The sequence below is a fragment of the Nesoenas mayeri genome (genome assembly GCF_963082525.1).
Source record: "Nesoenas mayeri genome assembly, chromosome: 5".
Classification (NCBI taxonomy): Eukaryota; Metazoa; Chordata; class Aves; order Columbiformes; family Columbidae; genus Nesoenas; species Nesoenas mayeri.
The window spans coordinates 15461405-15480995 of NC_137548.1; the positions used below are offsets into that span (position 1 = coordinate 15461405).

The following is a 19591-nucleotide window of genomic DNA, read 5'->3' on the forward strand; positions in this document are numbered from 1 at the left end:
CCCCTGCATCTACCTAATGTAACAACATTACTATTAGGATAGATAGTTAATCTTCTTTTTGAAAACATGTGTCAAGTCCTTGGTAGCTACTTAATATTCTTCTAATGAAACTCGTATATTTGTTGCACTGGACTTGTTCATTGTTTTTGGAGAACTGGAAAAGCATTATATATAGTTTCTTGTATGTATCATCTTCAAACCTGAAATTTTAATAATTCCTTAATAGTAAAACCTTGAAGAAATTTTGTCCTTGGTCCCTAAAGCTGACTGGGAAGAGAAATATATGCCGATTTTTATGTGACCATAATTTGCATATATGACCTTAAAATATTTTCTTCGGACTTGAAATTAATGAATGCTAAAGAGAGACTAATCTGTTTTGGACAAGGAAAATCTCCAAAACAACAAAATGCTTGTATATATGCATCTGATATACAACAGGGGTGTGTGTGTATATAGGTGTGTGTGTATATATATATATATATACATACATATATATATCTACAGATGCATACAAACACAACAACAACAGTTGGTTAATTTTCTGATTAATTTTTTAATTTTTGGGGGGATACTGGTAAGGAAATTAAAGTATGCTTTTTGTCTTCCTTTTTGAATTCAGAGAGCCTAAGCAGGATAGAATTGTCAAATAAAGATAGGAAGAACCGGCCAATGAAACAGGAAGATGAGTATCGAATTCAGATGGAGCTGAAACGTTATTTAAGAAAAGAGTCTTTATCTGCAGGAGCATCATCTGAACAAAGCTTCTATGAGACAGAGAGTGCCAGAACGCCTTCTAGTCGTGGCAAGTATAAAAGATGATGCAGCATAGCAAATAACCTATTGTAAAGAATATATAAATTGACTGTTTTTTTTAATCTTATGAATTTAAGTATCAAAAGAGCTTTGACATAGAATAATTGTTTGCTATTAATTATACTGTTGAATAAAAAAATCAACACCTAGTTTAGCTATCAGGCTAGACTTGATTCAATATTTAATTACAACTGTTCAGTAATGTGTGTGTTATTGTGCAACACAGCAAATACATGTGCAGCATAGCATCTTTTTAAATGCATGGTCGAGGAAATTAAATACAGAATCATAATTGCATTGCCCTGTTATTTTTATTAGTATATTTTTTTTTCTGATTATTTTTAATGTGAAAATATAAACTTTAGTTTGTCAAAAGGAGAGTGTATGAATTTCTATAAATTATACCAACTTGAATATAAAATTAGAACATTTAACTGTTTTAGTAGTTATTAGTTTATTGCCTTTTTTTAATTATCTCTGGCCATAGATGCGACTAGTCTCAGTATCAAGAGGACTTGGAACTTGTGTAAATAATATAAATAATGTATTTACCTAGTTATTCTGTGGAGCAGTTGGATTTCTGAACTTAGAAATACTCTTCTGGTAAAAGTAAACTCTTTTTTTCATTAGAAAATAATTCTTTTCTATCTATGGTTCTTATTAGAAGAAGAAGTTTTCTTCTCAATGGCTGAAATGGACATGTCTCACAGTCTTTCTTCCCTTCCACCTCTTGGAGACCCTCCAACTATGGATCTGGACTTGTCTTTAACCAGTACCTACACAACTACACCAGCAGGATCTCCACTGAGCACTACAGTGGTATAGTATTAACTACATATAAAATCTTTTTGAAATTAACACTTTTGTCTGAAACTGTTGCATAAATATTCTTTACAATATCAAGAATAATTGCAAAATTCCAGAACAATTAAAATGTATTATAATATTTCTTTTCTGCTGTGGAAATTGTATTGGAAAGCTTCTCATCTGTTTGGCTACCAAGACAGGGAATTGAATGTATTTGTTTCAAATGCCTTGAAGCCTATGTAGGACACTTCATGATTTATTTTTTTAAATTAATTGCATGTTTATCATCTGTGTTTTCTTTTAATGAGGACTACACAGGCAATGACAATGAAAAAGTAAAGCATATCTACATTGTTTAGTTGAGCACCAGTGTGCCATGAAATGGCATGCTGTTGCTTGCTTATGCGTGTATTTTCTCTTTGTTCTTTTACCTTATAATTTATGTTTGATCTAATGTCTAACATCTATTTGTCATATTAAGATCATATATATTTTTGTTTTAGCTTCAACCAACTTGGGGTGATTTTCTTGATCGTAACAAACAAGAGCTACAACCTCCAAGAGGTTCTTCGCTTACAGCCAACATGGTTCATCAGACTTCCTTAAGAAGGACATGTAAGTGAAAATGTTGTTTTGCCTTCTGATCCCTAGATAATTCTGGAAATTAATTGTTATTCAACGACTTGGTAAAAAGAAATGAAACTCAAAAGTAAGATGATTTTATACATGTGTTATTGCTGAAAAATTATATGAATTTAATTTTGTATTTCAGCTATTCCATCCAGATCTGTTTCTGTGGATGAATCCAGACCTGAGCTTCTTTTTAGACTGGCAGTTGGAACTTTCTCAGTGTCTGTACTTCATATTGACCCTTTACCCCCACCTGAAAGCTCACTGAACCTTAACCCATTGACACCAATGGCTCGGGATTTCTTTGCCCGAATAGAAAAGATTGAGCCAGTTAAGTTTTCAACAGAAGATTTTCTGTCCTTCCGAGAAGTATTTGCAGAAGCTTGTTCTCATGATCACCTTAGGTATAACTTTGCTTATTAATAAATATAATTAACAAAAATAGATTTTAAGTAAATTTGAATAAAGTAAGTTTATCTCCATGGGAGTTGTCACTTAATATTTCAATTGCATTAAACTTATTTTTAAATTTCGAAATCGCCTTGAATTTTTACATCTGTTGTCCAAGACTGTTTATTTTTTTAATAAAAAAGAATAAAAGTGTGTAAACATGAAAATCAACCTAGCTCTTTTCAACAATAGATAAATTGAACTAGGTACAGTTTCTACCACAGAAACTTAGAGATACAAGAATCATTAAGTAAATTATTTCTTGGGAAATAGCTGTGTTTTATAGGACCATTTATTCCAATACCGGAATTCCTGCTTGAAGGAGCTTAGGTGTTTACTTAGTGCAAAATACTGTATCAGTAGGGATAAAAAGTGTGGGCGAAACTATAAAGTTAGTCAACAGTCTTTTTTTTTCCCCACAAGTTTTTATTGTCCCAGCACCATGTATGAAGTAAAATATTTAAGAATGCATATATATTTTCTGACCTTATCCATGTAATTTAGACTTCCTGAGGCATTTGACTTTTTCATTGTTGTTATAAGGATGTTGGATTCCCAGCTTTATGTGAATTGCACCTCAGGCTAGATGTCTACAGTGTTCTTTGTAAATTTCTCTACACTGATCATTGCTGAACATGTAACACAAGTGAGCTCCATTGTCTTTTTGCTACAGCTAAAATCTGTTAGAATTATTTCTTATTTTTGAAGAAGTTATGGTGGTTTTAATGATTTTTTTTTAAAGGATTATAGTGGTCCTTTTTACATGTTTAAATCTTGACTTTTCATAATTTTTATTGGTTTATGCTAATTTTCATAATTCATCTTTTTCATAATTCAGATTTATAGGTACTGGCATCAAAGTATCTTATGAACAAAGACAAAGGACTGCCTCTCGAAGTTTTAGTACCGATTTATCCATTGGGAATATGGAGTTCCTGGAATGCCTTTTTTCTACTGACTCTCATTCCATTCAGCCTCACTATACAGAGGTATGTTAAAAATCACAGAATCACAGAATGTTAGGGATTGAAAGGGACCTCAAAAGATCATCTAGTCCAATCCCCCTGCTGGAGCAGGAACACTTAGGTGAGGTTACACAGGAATGCGTCCAGGTGGGTTTTGAATGTCTCCAGAGTAGGAGACTCCACAACCCTCCTGGGCAGCCTGTTCAGTGCTCTGTCACCCTTACTGAGAAGAAGTTTCTTCTCAAATTTAAGTGGAACCTCTTGTGTTCCAGTTTGAACCCATTACCCCTTGTCCTATCATTGATTGTCACCAAGAGCCTGGCTCCATCCTTGTGACACTCACCCTTTATATATTATAAACATTAATGAGGTCACCCCTCAGTCTCCTCTTCTTCAAGCTAAAGAGACCCAGCTCCCTCAGCCTTTCCTCATAAGGGAGATGCTCCACTCCCTTCATCATCTTTGTTGCCCTGCGCTGGACTCTCTCCAGCAGTTCTCTGTCCTTCTTGAGCTGAGGGGCCCAGAACTGGACACAATATTCCAGATGTGGTCTCACCAGGGCAGAGTAGAGGGGAAGGAGAACCTCTCTCGACCTACTAACCACCCCTCTTCTAATACACCCCAGGATGCCATTGGCCTTCCTGGCCACAAAGGCGCAGTGCTGGCTCATGGCCATCTTGCTGTCCACCAGGACCCCCAGGTCCCTTTCCCCTACACTGCTCTCTAAATACAGAGGATTCCATAGAAATGTTGATTGTATAACTGAGAATTGTAGATTTTAAAATAGTTTTAATTTTGCATTATTTTTTTTTTTAATATGGTTTTAAGATGCAACTCATATTTTAATTACAAGCTCAAATCATGACCCAGACAGCTGTCATACCTGACAGGAGTAGCATTAAGTAGCCGAACTTGATTAGTTATCTTTTAAATATGTTTAACACAGTTTGGGAATTAGAGTGTTTTCCAAAGCCTAACCAATGGAGTTGAGCAATGCAAAGGTTTCATTTGGTGATAATTATTTTTCTAGCTCTTTTAATAGTCAGAGACATTCAATAAAGGGCCTAAATAAGTGGACTGAGTAAGCGAGTGGGTGGGGACTCTGTTCATGGCCTTGAATCTATTAAGTATTTTTAACTCTGTTTTATTCTAAAGCTGCTGACATTTCATTCTGAAGAAGGAAGTGATTCTCATGCTATGCCTTGCCTTCAGCTTCATTATAAGCATTCAGATAATAGAGGACCTCAGGTAAGGTGGGAGATTAAAACCACCAAGTTTCTGTATAATAACCTTTGTTGAATTTTGTTCCTTTTAACAGAAAGGTAGCTTTCTTGTAAAACCAAGTCCTTAACTCTCAGTTATTTTCATTTGTTTCACTGTATTGTTTTTAAGGATTTTAGTGCTTTTTCTCTTTCTTTTCAGGGGACTCAAGGGAGACTCAGTGCTGTTCCACAGAAAGCAGAGTTACAAATAAAGTTAAGTCCAGTGCTTTGTGAGCTGGATATTAGTATTGTAGACAGACTAAATTCCTTACTTCAACCGCAGAAACTAACTACAGTGGAGATGATGGCATCTCACATGTATGCTTCTTACAACAAGCACATAAATCTGGTAAGTTAAAAGTGAAATTTGTTAATAAACTTGCTGGATTTTTTTTGCCGGAGGAAGGCAGGGTGGCACTATGACCAAGATTTCTACTTCGGATTGATTTCTGGTGGTTGAGGTTATTTGTGCATGGTTGTGTGTGGTTTATCTATTTATTTTTTTATTTATCTTCTGATACAGAGCAATATCCATCTGATGTGGATACTCATTTCAAATTCAGTGATTGCATGCTTGATAACAGACATAAAGACAATGGTAGCTGCCTCAAAACTGGCATAAGTTCTCAGCTTCTTGAAAGCAGCAGAAGTTGGCAAAAAAAACCCAGGAATTCTGACTAATTTCTAATCCCTAATCTTGTCCCATTATGTTCTCCAGCAGCTGATATAAAGTGTTGCTGACAATTACGCTTTTATATTGAAATCTATAGGTGCCACAATCAGTCCAGTAGCCTCTGCTGTGCCTTACTTGCTTTTGGGGTAGGTAATAGACAGGATAGGGAACATATGCTTTGTGTTCTAGTATTCAAGGACCAACAGAAGAAGTTGGAGATTGTTTATCTTAGTTCAGGTTGTTAGTAGGTTTTGAGTGTTAGTGTATCTAGCACAAAAACGTTAAACTTGAAGGCTTTTTTTGAAATACAAGAGGAAAGATTCGTGCAATTAGTTGGTTTTCTACTCAGCAACAAATATCTTCATGTAATTTTGTTGCTGCATTAATAGATTACAGCAAAATTAGTCTTCAAAACTTATTTAAGAGAATCCTCATTTAAAAAAAATGCAATACTTCAATAATTTCTGTCAATATGGTTATGACAGTTTGATTCTTTTCTATGGTGGTCAGCAATAAGCTGCACTCAGAGAGATTTTGAATGACCCGACACTGACAGTAGCTGGAAGCCATGACTTGCTGAAAGGAGAAAATATACATGATAGTAGTTCCCAGATTCTCAACAATAGTATTTAAAAAAAAAAAATCCTTGAGACATGATATTTTCTAACTGCAGTTGAGTATTGTTTGGTACTCTTACTCTCTAATTTAAAAGAAAAAGAATAAGATAGCAATCTTTCAAAAATGGCCAAGTTGTGCAAATACTTGATTTCTATGTAGAGTCTTAATGGCGCTAATGATAGAGGAATATTCTAAGGATAATAATAATTGGTCCTAATATGTGTGTTTTGTGTGATACATGAAAAATAAATCTTTTTTCGTTTTTACACTTTCATTGTCAAAAGCTTTCCCCATAGTCATGTTTAGTGCCATCTTCTCTAATTTAGATTTTATTTTTTTTTTCCATTTGCTTTGTTTTTTAGCATAAAGCTTTTACTGAAGTTTTCCTGGATGATTCACATACTCCTGCAAACTGTAGAGTTTCAGTTCAGGTCACTGCCCCAGCATTAAATCTCTCTGTTCGCTTCCCAATACCTGACCTACGATCAGATCAGGAAAGAGGACCATGGTTTAAGAAATCACTTCAGAAGGAGATTCTTCATCTTGAATTTACAGATGTGGAATTTAAAACTGAGTTTATAGGAGGCTCAACTCCAGAACAAGTTAAATTAGAACTTACCTTTAAAGAGCTAACTGGTAAGAATGTTAACATTATATTTAAATATTTTCTATTTTCCTAAATATTACGTAGCTGAGACAATCATTCTCATCTGGATTAACACAGGGATTGTCTTTGCAGCTGAATTTTTGAGCAGATATCTGTGTTGCTGGTCAGTGTTCTGTACTAAATATCAGCATAAGTCAAAATAATACTACTAGGAGGAGAAGCTGATGTATGTAGGTGTAGTGCTTGTGTTCTTGTTTTTGACATCTGACCTAGTATTTCTGTTATTTTTCTGTTATATTGTTATACCAGTTTGTTTCAGTGTAGTGTATCTCTGGGATCTCTATCATGGCGTTAGGGTAAGTTTTGTAGATTCGTAGGGTGATACTACAGCTATGCAAATTGAGAATCTCAAGTCTATTCTACAAGTGGATGATGTCCTAAATAACTGTCATTGCGAAAACCTTCTCTGCTGATTTATCATTCTGTGTACTTTTCAAGGCTGTGACATAATGTCGTGATGCTGTAAATGTAAATGCAGATATGTATGCATCAGAAGCATTTGGTTTTCTAACTGGTGCTAGCTAGAAGATAATTTGAAATAATATTTGTTTCTAAAAATTGGTATTTAATTTGTGGAGGAAAAGATGACAGAATTTGTATAAGTGCTGTAGTAATGACATTGACAAGTCTCCAACCTGAGGAGTAGGCAACCTGAAGGTAGCAGTTGTCATTCCTGTGCTAATTTAAAAAAAAAAAAATCCTTTTCTATTCAGGTTCATTTGAAGAAGATAATGCAGAAGCACCAATAAAATTTTTTCAAGTGTCTGGTGGCATAGATGGAGATATAACATCATCATCAGACAATTTTGACTGGCCTCGGTAAGTGCAGGTTGTTTGGACTTTCATGAAGCACTGTTATTTTTCTGATTAATTAAAAACACACACACACACACAAAACCCCAACAACAACAACAACAACAAAAAACCACCAAAAAAACCCCCAAAACTTCTCTGTTGATCATAATGCAAGATGATTTTAATGATTTTAATGTATAGTGGTTTCTGTTTAGACTTGAATAAATTTCAGTGAAAGTTAAGTGAATGATTAGAGACTTTTTTGGTCACTTTACCTTTTTTCCTACTTTTATATTCAAGATTGAATACCAAAAAAAACCCAAACCACAAGAAAAAAACAAATAAAAAAACCCCAACCAACCAACAAAACCCACAATTACATTTTGCCTCAACAAAGCTGGTATAAAGCCATAACAACAATAAGGATAATTATACTGTAGCTGAATTATTTCAGTTTATATCACATGCAAGACACTACAATACTTCAGAGTTACTGAACAGGAGGACATAACAGCTGTAGGATGTAATAAGATGTTTAAAATGGCAGTTTTAGATTTGCAGCAGAATTTGCCACATACATTTTTTTTGCCACAAAATTTATTGGCTTTCTCACAGCATCTTTGTGTGGAGAGATTTGCAGGATGGTGGTCTTTTATAATGGTACAAATAATATTTTCTATAACAGTGTGTACGTGTAATACACTATGTCATGTAGTAGAGCACTTTTTTGTAGCTGTTGATGGTCTGATGATACAAACATTATTTTGGGAGAGCACTAGGTTTTTCTTAGGTCACCTAATGGTCGCCTGAGAGAGTTGAAAAAAGCCGACTCTAATGTTACTTTTCGCCTGATGGTTCTTTTTCCACGTGCCCTTGTGCCTATAAGTTTGTTGTTTTTCTTAATGGTATTGCTTTGTCTGATTAAAAAAATCTCTGGTCTTTGAGCTGTTTAATCTATGTGTATTTCATGGCTATCTAGAGCTACAGGAAATGTGACTCTTCATTGATACAAACATTCTAAGCATCTCTAATGCCTTATTCTGCATAATTCTCTAATGTCAGGATTGTGTTGAAAATAAACCCTCTGGCTGTGCACTCCATTCTGGAAAGGATAGCAGCTGAGGAGGAAGAAGGTGATAATAACTTTCAAGAGGAAGAAGAAGGAGGGTCTCATTCTTTGAAGGATGTCTGTGATATTAGAAGACCAGAGCCTTCTCCTTTTTCTTCTCGTAGGGTCATGTTTGAAAATGAAGAGGTACTAAAAAATTTTGTTGTTACTTTGTGCTTATGATAAACAAAATGCATATATGTTCACTACTTTACATGCATCTTCTGGCTTGCAGTTTTGTTTTTTACTTGAAAGGGGTTTTTTTATTTGTTTGTGTTTTCTTTCAGATGGTGATGCCAGGAGATATAATTGAAATGACTGCGTTTCAGGATAAAACAATTAGCAATTCTCATTATGTACTGGAACTCATGTTACCAAACATTCACTTAACATTACCAAACAAAAGCTTTTATGAAAAACTTTACAATAGGCAAGTATGATAATTGCTTTGCTTGGTTATCATGACCTGTGCTTTTAGTTCTGTATCTGCTGTTGATAAAAGCAATTGAATGAGCAGTTATAGCAAAGATTAATTTGTATAGTTTTCTAAGAATATCAAATGCTCTATAAATGTTCTTTTAAGTTAACATCAGAGACGCCACTGTTAGATATATCTGATCAGTGCCATAGCAGCTAGTTGCTAAAAAGTGTTTGACAGATTTTGTGAACAATGTGTAAAGTTTAGTAGTCTTTTGCTTCTAGTGAATACTTTGTTTGGATCTCTGTCTGCAATGTTTCATTTTGCTTTAATCTTTCTGAATTCTCCTTTATAAATACATCACTCTTGCATTCAGTTTTTTTTTTCCTTTTTATTCAGCAATTCACCTTCTAAAATTAGGAGTCCACAAGTCTTACAAAGGCTTATGAAAATGTAGAGAAAGTGAACCCAACTTGCAGATAGGTGTTCAGCATTTATTTGTATTAATTTTCTGTCTGAAAAATAAATAAATGCAACTAGATTAAATCAACTAAAACACAGGTCTTATGCTATGCGTTAGCTACTTAAAGAGAGATGTTGATCTATTATAGCCTCTGATAGGCATTACGTTACTTCCAAAGCATTTTTCACTTCCAAAGTGACAAAGCTGAATCTTACATTGAGTATTCTGTTGGCATACTTCTGTACTGAATGTCACATATATCCTTACTCTGAGAAACACAGACTCACTTGAAATCAGAAGAACTGATGTTTCCTGCAATTTTGCTTGGAAGTCGATGTGATCAAAATAGGGTTTTGTCACTCTCCTCTCCAACCTACTGAGCTGCTACACACCTACTAATAGAGGCTTTTGTGTCTCTATCAAATGTTAGTCTTTGATATGTGCATGCCATAATTACAGAAGAAAGTTACTTTTATTATTTATTGCTTTTACTCATGAACACGTTATTCTTTCTTGCGCTCTTGAACTTTTTTTCTTCCTTGTTTATGAAATCTGAAATCTTACTTGAAATCTGAAATATTATTTGACTGATCTTATATTAAGTGGAAATATATTCGTATATTTTGTATACTGATGATGTATTTCTTCCTAGGATCAGCAATGATTTATTGTTGTGGGAACCCACAGCTCCATCTCCTGTAGAAACATTTGAAAACCTTTCTTATGGTGTTGGACTATCTGTGGCCAGCCAGCTCATCAACACTTTCAGTAAAGACAGCTTTAGTCAGTTTAAATCTGCAGTTCATTATGGTAATACTCCTAATAAATCATCTAGAACTATATTGATTTAAGAGCATAATTGGCTGAAGTGATTAAGCTAATTGATAGTGAAAAGAATTTGCAATATTTTTGAAAGGATTTACTTAAATGAAGAAGAAAAAACTGTAGATTACTGTTTAGTTAAGTAAAACAAACATGAAACTGAATTGCATTACTGGTGGAAAAACAATGAGTTATTGGTATAATATGTGTACTAGCTAGAGAGTTAGTTGTTTTTAATTTCATCTATTAGATGACGAGAGTGGATCTGAGGAAGAAACACTACAGTATTATTCTGCTGTTGATCCAAACTATCGTTCACGCAGAAGGAAAAAGCTTGATTCTCAGAACAAGAATTTGCAAAGTGCTCTGTCTGTTCTGCTAAATGTGACACATGGATTAGTGTCAGTATTCACAGATGTAAAGGTAAGACACTGGGGCTGGAAAAAGTTGTTCTGTTGCTTTGACCCTTCATCCGCTTCATCCTGTATGTACTGTTTTTGGAAGGAACAAGTGTTTACAACAGTCATTCTGTAATCTTCATGCTATTGTACTATAGTGAGATAATAATGCAACACAATATTTTAGCAATTCTGTTTATTTGCTTTACATGATAATAACTAAATACAAGCAGGAAAATATGTATTTGTAGCAAGTGTTATGTTAGTTTAGATTTTCTAACTGCAGCAAATTCAGCAAACAATCATTTTATCATTGCTGTTCTTCCTTCAGCAGGATGATGGAAATACACTGGAAGGAAAATATGGTGAATTCTGGTTTGAGTTCAACAGTGGTTCTCTTTTCAGCGTGACTAAATATGAAGGCTTCGAGGACAGACACTATGTTTGTCTCCATTCTAGCAGCTTCAATTTATATCATCAAGGTAGGGGTGGGATTGAGGTGGCTTTGGGAGAAAATTTGAAATGAGGTAAACTTAAAATTTTTTAGGAGAAATGCTGGTATTGGTTTTGTTTGTTTGTTTGTTTGTTTTTCTTCCCTCTGGTAGTGTATCATTTGGTACAATAGATTTAGTTCATGGCTAACGCTCCTAAATCATACAGTTACACAACTTCATGATAACTTTCTTTGGGAACTGCTGGTCTTTTAAAGATATTGTGGTCCTCTGGCAAATGAGCTGTACAATCTGTTCTTTATTATGGAAGTACACACTTCCTACATGTTACTGGTTATCTAATTTTAAAAGGTATAAGTTACCAATGACTGCTGTGTCTTTCCTGGGTAGCTAATTCTAGTCAGCAGATGAAGAATTTTATGTTGACTATGTAATTTGTATGGCTGGTAACCCCCATGTAGTAGAACCTTTTAAGATTTTGCCCTCAGATGTCTCTGAATGAGTGGTAGTCAACATAATGGCTTTTCAGTGCGAGGCTTAATTACTGTGTGTTTAGAGGTTAACCTGGCATCATCTCATAAAACGGAGAGAAATATTCCTGTCTCTCCATGTGTAATCCATAGGAGATTTCGGTCCTTTATTTCAACTTTGCCATTTTGTTGGGCAAATAAAAAAAAAAAAACACCTATAGTCACACTGAAGATTTTTGGCTACAACTGTGGTTTTAAATATTGAATCACCTGTAACCTCCCCTTCACAATTTTTGATTGTCAGTGTGCATGACTAACTTTGGTAATTAAAATAATTTTAAAGGCATTAAGCAGAAAAAGATTTTCTTTAACTCTTCATCAGTAACAGCTTTGAAGCATGAGGTAACTCATTCTAAAATCTCTTTGCAGGTATGGTAGATGGTGTCGTCCCTTCCTCTGAAGTACGACTGCCTAGCACAATACGTCCCCATTGGTTAGAACCTACTATTTGTTTTTCTGAAGAAGATGGTCTTAGTAGGGCTACTTCAGATGGTGTAGGAGTGGATTGTCCAAGTATGCTGACGGTTGCAGTCAAAATCCAATCAGATAAAATAGAAAGCAATACAAAGGTTTGTGTTTTCAAATTTGTGCTTTTATAAATTATTTGAGTTATCTCTGTTTATATGGAAGCATCTAGATGTGAGGTTACAAGGGTTACAAATGAAGAAACCATATAATTCTGAGACATTCGTCCTCAAACTATAATTTTCTGTTACAATCTTTTGTGTGGATTGTAGAATTTAAGTATCAGCATAATTCTTCCATTGCTTCACTATGCTGATCACACTGTTTCTTTACTGAATCCATTTCTTGTGTAGTTGATTTTTTTTTCTTGTTTTCTTTGATTGAGTTTTAATATAATGCCAAACCAGGCAAGAACAAATATAAAGAGTTAGAAACTTTCTACTAAGCTTACTAGCATTGTCATCTCATAGGCAGCCTTTTCTTACCTGTTTGGAGTGGCACTGGTAAATGAGTGGTACCGTTGCTTTGCCAGTAACATTCATTAGCATGACTGAAAAATGACCTCTTAGCCGGTATTGTCGTGACAAACAGTTCAGTAGAGTTATCTAGAGAGGGAGGAATCTGCAGACCAGCACAATGTCACGGAGACTCAATTGACTCAGGTTTGAACAGCCTAAGAAAGGACTACGTTGGGTTGGTGAATCCGAGAATGAATCCCAGGGTTTCTGTATTAGGAAGCAAGGTTTTTTGAATGTTTTATCCTGGTCCAGTCCTGTTTTCCTTTCTAGACACTAGTACATTCTGGGAGCAGAAGGATGACTGTGTTTCATAATTGGATGTCAAGTAGTTACATGTATTTCGTGTAAACTAACTTGTGCAACTTTTTTTGTGCAGGAGTTTCTAGTTGCTGTTGGACTAAGAGGAGCCACCCTTCAGCACAGAGTTCTGCCTTCAGGTTTAAGCTGGCATGAACAGGTCAGGTCAGGCTGCTGCAGTTTCTCAACTACATTTTCAGTTTCGTTGCTTTAACAACTGCTTCAAGTATCAAACTAAACCTCAATGGGAAATCTGTGTGTTAGGCTGTGTCGTATCTTACTCTGCTCTTGGAAGTCTTATTCTTTACATTCTTGTCTCTCTTTCAGGCTATTGACAGACTGTAGTCTTGCTCTTAAGTTCTTATTTGTGTATTCATTTGCTGCAGTTCCTCTCATAATCCTAAATCTCTGCCCACAACATGTCAGGGAGGTGCTGGGGTTTTTTGAGGTCTTTTGTTTGTTTGTTTTTTAAAAAAGAAGTTCAGATGGAAAATCTCAGTTGACCAATGCTATACAAGTACTTAGATATCCGTGAGCTAAAAACCACACCCTCAGACAAACACACACTACTTGCAGCAATGAAAGTGTTTTTCCTTTCTGCTCACTCCATTCCTCAAGTCTCCTTTCTCCCTTGTCTCTTTCCTAGTTCACATCATTTGAATAGCTGTAATGGAGAATAGGACTTTTGGGAAGGGAAGTAGTAAGCAACAGTTTACACAAACAACTGCAATGCAAACTTCTGAATTAGTAGGGTTGTACTGATCCATGTGGATGCAGAGATACAGCATAGCAGAGCGGGCTAGGGACCCTTGATGCAGAAGCTGTGTGTAAACGTCTGCGGACTGGTCCTCTCCAGACCTTTGAGGCTGCAGTTTGGATGTTGTATTTTTTGCTCTGTTTACATTCTGTGCTTTTCTTTATTCAAATGCTGGGTAATCATGTTTAAATAGCTAAGATTGTTCACTCTCTTTTCTTTCTGCTAACCAAACATTTTATTGTCATATCTCTTACTGATTTTTATATTTTCTAATGCATAGTTATTTACCATTTGAACAGATATTGAAATACTAATATGTTTTTGATTTTTAGATTTTATATTTTTTGAATATTTCTGATGAGCCTGTTTTGGGATATAATCCTCCAGCTACAATTACAACATTTCATGTACATCTGTGGAGTTGTGCTCTTGATTACAGGTAAATAAAATGCAAGTGTATGTCACTTGGTGGTACTGCATCTAAATATTTATTCTTTAGGAATGTTTGAGTTTTTAAAGAATATCTATTTAGGCTTATTTGGAAGAAAAATACTTAACAGAAGTTAAACTGCAAGCAATTGCAAGTAGGGTAAGCATTTGCCTAGGCCTGAGAAGATCTAGTTAGGTAACCTGTTAGACTTTGATTGCACTTCTAAATAGGTACAGAGAATTAATTTTTTTATATTTTTTCTGTTTCTTGTTAGGCCTTTGTTTTTGCCAGTCAGATCTCTACTTACTGTTGAAACTTTCAGCATTTCCAGCAGTGTTGCAGTAGATAAATCCTCTTCTACTCTCAGGTATAATTTACGTGATTGTGAAACATGGAAGCTCCTGTAAAACTTGTAACACCTGCTTTTTTAACCTAGGAAGCATTTGCGTTGTGTAAATCATCACACTGGTTTGCATCTTTTGAAATATACTTTGCTCATGTGTAATCCTTCTGTTTTATTAGGTTAAATACTTTTTTTGCTTTAATGTTGGATTGCTTTCTTTAACAAGTAGTGATTCTGCAATTTTTAAAATGGTTGGAAGATGTTATGAAATGAAATTGTGCCTATTTCGTTAATTAGTAGCACTTTAAGATTTCATAATGATTTGTTATTTGAAGACAGTATATTAACTAAGGAAATATTTAATCGTTACTGAACATCTCTGTAAATTTTTAATATTTTTTCTTGCAACTTCAGTTGAATATTCATTTTTTATGCCTGTTCTGATGTGAAGCATCAGCCAAGTTACTTCTTTCTATCGAAAAAAACTTATAAGTGACCTTTGAAATAAATGTGTCTGTTACTTTATTAAGTAGACAAAAAAAAAAAAAAAAAAAGGAAATAAGTGTTAATTCTATATGCCAGAAGCATTACTTTTCATTCTAGGAGGGATCAAATGAATCAGCTGAAATGCAAATAAAATACAATTAGCAGTGGCAAAAATATCTTGCAGTGGTTAATAAAATATGCTAGGTATATTTGTGTTTTAAAATATTTTTCCTGAACTACTTTCGTTTGTCTAGTGAATTGCACAGCATTTCTCTAGCATGCTTATTTCATCTTTCTTTTTTCTATCTTTTAGGATAATTTTAGATGAAGCTGCTTTGCATCTGTCTGACAAGTGCAACACTGTTACCGTGAACCTCCATAGAGGTAAGGATGTTTTGATATGACTAATGAATTGCAGAACCTAAAGAAACAGAACTACAGGCATATTCAGCATATATAAAGGTTATTGAAAAAAGAGATATGAGGAGATAAGGAACAGGAAGTTGAATGTGAATGAACGAAGTGGTATTGATGACAATCTGAGTGTTCTAGTTGGGATTTGTGGATACAGAGGTATGTCAGAGAAGAGCAATGTGCAAGTCCTTCACTTTCTTGTTACCGTTCCATACTGTGTATTTGAAAAAAAGCATTTAAAAAAAAAAACCTGGAGCTACCACAGAAAGAAGTCTTCATAGAAAAGAGATCTCATTTTATAACATACATATTTTAAATAGTTGAATTTGAAAGGTGGCACAGAGTTCTAGGCTTTGAAAAGAATTACACCAACTGGTTTACTCCCGTTTGTATAGTAACAACCTTTAAGGACTGAGGAACATTGACATTAACATTTAACAAATGAATTAGAGAAATAGTGAAACCCCCTGCCCACAAATGTATATATTTAATTTAGGTATGAGATCCATAGTGAAGGGCAGACTAAAGAGATGCCTATTTTGTTTGAACAAGAAAGAGGGGAAGTAAGTTATTTGTGGTCCTGAAATATTAGTACAATGTGAAAATGTCTACTCTGACTTCAACTAAAAAAACCTGCTAGGATGCTTAGTCACCCAATTTCTGTGGGCCTCTTCTTCTCTAACTAACACAGGTGGGATGAAGATAAATATCTTAGGAGATTACACTGCACACAGATGGTGGCAGTAGAAGTGCTGGATTGGATTGAAAATATTTGAGTTCTTTATCTGAGTAGCTCAAATTTGAACTCTGAGAGTAATCCTCATAAAAGGTGGAAATGCAGAAATATAAATGGTTTTGACAGAAAAGACCCCTTTTCATGCTCATGCTATTTTTAATTGTTAAATAACCAAAAATGCATAGTAAGAATGATGTTATTAAGTCTTAACTTTTTTTTTTTTTTTTAATTACTCATTGTCTTTTAGATTATGTTCGTGTTATGGATATGGGACTGCTGGAACTAACCATTACAACGGTAAAATCTGATTCTGATGGGGAAAGAGTAAGTATTTAATCACAAATAAAATAAAATAAAATGTAAAATCTCCATGACAGATTGTGTTTTGAAAATTAGTTTATCATACTTAGAATCAATGGAAGTTTTTCTGTTTACATGTACTGGTTTTGAGCCCTTTTTGACTAGTTAGGTAAATTAATTTAAAAGCAATTTTATTTAATTTATGGAACCTTGGGTTGATTTGAAGTATATTCTCATCTTTTTGTTGTCTAGACTAAACCACATTTTGAGCTGCACTGTTCCAGTGATGTAATCCATATTCGTACCTGCTCTGATTCATGTGCTGCACTGATGAATCTCATACAATATATTGCAAGTTATGGTGACTTACATCCACCTGCTAAGACAGAGATTAAACGTGGAGTTAGCAAGCCAAAAATGAAGGTATAAAATGGCAAAATGATATGAACTTAACTTTATGCTTCCTGGTAATACGTTTTAGTTTTGATATCCCCATTCTATTTCCAAAGAATATGAGATTTTCTGCAAAGAAATTAACTGATGGCATCTAACTTAAAATATATTTGAAAATAAAGTAGTGCCTTTTTTTCTGCCCGGGTAACTACTTAATATTTTAAAATATTTTGTGCTGTTTACCTGTTGTACGTTATTCTTATCTAAAGAAGGAAATTCCAGGACGTACATGAGCTGTCCAAGTACTCTGAGGATCTGAATACCTTGAACCATAGTGTTCTAACCTACTTTATGAATCATCTATCTCAGAGTTTCAGCTTACTTGATTATTTGTGGAGTTAAGGTGTTACTTCTTACAGTTTAAGAGCTGTGTATCAAGCTGTTCTAGCGAAATCTTATTCAGCACGATATTGTGGTTGTCTTTGAGATGTAACTATGTATAGTTCCTCTTCTACAGGTAGAAACTTTTAGCCAACCATCTTCCCACGGACCAGGCCTTGCTGAATCAGAGCAACAGATTTTACGGGATTTGATGAGCGATGCAATGGAGGAAATTGAGACTCAGACTGCTTCTGCCATGAAGCCAGAGTCTAATGGTAAGAGTCCTCTGGAGCCATAGGGACACACAAGGTACAACCTTTCTGGAAGGAAAGTGGGATTGACAGTTTTGTGTGTGTAGAGATGCTGCAACAAGAATGGGAGCGTACCTTTGTCTGAAGTCTTCATACTATCAAACAGCTTCTTGCTTTTAATAACACTAATACATAAGTAATTTAAGATTCTAGTTCAAATACACGTTAGTCAGGTACTGAAAACGGAAAGGAAGGAATCTGACTTTGTGAGACTCTTTCAGGACCCCAGATTCTTTAGGAGTCTAAGTTAGTATGGGTGAAAGTTTATATGGGATACTGCAGTGTGGGGGAATCAAAGACCTCTTTTCTGTGAATGAAGGCAGCCTAGGAGAATGATAAATTTCTGAGTCACAGAAATAACTTTTAACTATGAGGAAATCTTTCAGTTAGCAGGTAAAACAAGATAATAGATTTTTTTTTAATCACAGGATTACAGCTTCTGCATCATGCCTAGAGTTAAATCCAGGTTTAAATTGTCTGAGGGTTTTGTACTGCACTGCAAATAAGGAATTTAACTATTTCTGTGATGTCTGGTTACCTAATTGATGGTGGAAGTCAGTCAGTCTGGTACTAAAAGTTATTGATGTTGTGGTCCTTCTACCAGAATGAGAGACTTGGACACAAAAAATGTGGGTTTGTGTGCTGGTTTTTTTTGGTGTTGTTTTGTTTTGTTTTTTAATCTGTGGGGTTTTTACAAATAGTTTTTCTGTCTTTTGTCAGTTATGTCTACTTGTAACTAGTTATGATTATATTGCAATCACTTCAATTGTACAGTAGCTTAATTTTTAAAAAAATTATTTACATGAGGAATTAATTCAAGATACAATAAGCAAATTCCATTTATGTAATTGAAGTAACATTTTAGTTAACTGTTAATGTTATTCATATTTTCGTATCTTATAAAGATGTTTTCCATTGAAACATGTTTCTTTTCCAACTTCCTTCAACTCTCAGGAGTTTTGGATGACAGATCTCAAACTCAGGAGCCATCTTGCTCAGATCTCTTCCTGTTTCCAGACGAAAGTGGAAATGTCTCACAAGATCCAAGTCCCACTTATGCTTCATTCACTCATCACCTGATAAATGAGGCCATGGGAGATGTTCCCACAGAAAGTGACGATTTCTGCATTCTTTTCGCACCCAAAGTTGCAGTTGCTGTAAGAAGCTTTGAGAATTGCTAAAACAATCCGTATATAAACTGAATTAGAGAAACGTCTATGTAGGACCTGAACAAATTAGACTTCATAGTTTTATGTGATTCCTTTGTGGTATTTTTATCAATGGGCAGAGTAGCAGAAAAATAATCTTTCTGTTTGAAAGGAGTTCAGGCATTGGTCTTTTTAGAAATGAACACAGGTATTTTCAATTACGTATGATTCTTCTGTATCCCAGCAGTATGTAATTATTCTCTGATCTGAATTGAATTATACGGGCAGGTTTCCTACATTTTAGCGATGTTTTTTTATCATTGCCATTTTGACTTACAATAATGGCATAGTTAGAAAAAAAGCGTTAGAAGCAAAATATAGTAATTATCAAAATAGCAGCATTGCACATCTTTTAATATTTTATTAATTTCTCTTATAGTTTAAGCTTTCAGTGCTTTTATGGGCCAAAGATCTTTGCCAAACCTCAGAGAAAAGCTTGGCACTTTACACCACTGTCTGTCCACGACATTAAGAAATTTAGGAAACTATACTCAAACTCTTTGAAAACAGCTTGTATTAATATTTTCGTACCATCTCTGGTTGTATTCTTCCTAATAGACAGAAGTAGTTCTGGGTCCCTGATTAGACGCTGTATTTGCCAAGTTATCTTTGAGCTTGTTTGTCCGAAAAGTGCCAATGTGGTAGCCTGGGCTCTTCCATGTTTTTTTGTTTGTTTTC

At 34.7% G+C, this 19591-nt stretch overlaps 1 protein-coding gene across 4 annotated transcripts in view; it reads left to right on the forward strand.

Annotated features, from left to right (window-relative positions):
• Positions 1 to 19591, forward strand: part of ATG2B (autophagy related 2B) — a 44154-nt gene that overhangs the window by 10185 nt on the left and 14378 nt on the right. For 3 of the 4 annotated variants that reach the window (XM_080345002.1, XM_080345003.1, XM_080345005.1), the window contains exons 8-30: positions 627 to 805; positions 1481 to 1635; positions 2127 to 2238; positions 2396 to 2657; positions 3542 to 3692; positions 4824 to 4916; positions 5091 to 5279; positions 6584 to 6857; positions 7602 to 7707; positions 8746 to 8938; positions 9079 to 9221; positions 10325 to 10482; positions 10745 to 10917; positions 11224 to 11374; positions 12244 to 12443; positions 13234 to 13314; positions 14244 to 14350; positions 14616 to 14708; positions 15484 to 15554; positions 16568 to 16644; positions 16873 to 17043; positions 17531 to 17669; positions 18660 to 18862. In XM_080345002.1, the coding sequence (XP_080201128.1) occupies positions 627 to 805; positions 1481 to 1635; positions 2127 to 2238; positions 2396 to 2657; positions 3542 to 3692; positions 4824 to 4916; positions 5091 to 5279; positions 6584 to 6857; positions 7602 to 7707; positions 8746 to 8938; positions 9079 to 9221; positions 10325 to 10482; positions 10745 to 10917; positions 11224 to 11374; positions 12244 to 12443; positions 13234 to 13314; positions 14244 to 14350; positions 14616 to 14708; positions 15484 to 15554; positions 16568 to 16644; positions 16873 to 17043; positions 17531 to 17669; positions 18660 to 18862 (3481 nt within the window). The remainder of the gene's footprint in view (positions 1 to 626; positions 806 to 1480; positions 1636 to 2126; positions 2239 to 2395; positions 2658 to 3541; positions 3693 to 4823; positions 4917 to 5090; positions 5280 to 6583; positions 6858 to 7601; positions 7708 to 8745; positions 8939 to 9078; positions 9222 to 10324; positions 10483 to 10744; positions 10918 to 11223; positions 11375 to 12243; positions 12444 to 13233; positions 13315 to 14243; positions 14351 to 14615; positions 14709 to 15483; positions 15555 to 16567; positions 16645 to 16872; positions 17044 to 17530; positions 17670 to 18659; positions 18863 to 19591) is intronic. The other variant, XM_080345004.1, reaches the window with a different exon arrangement.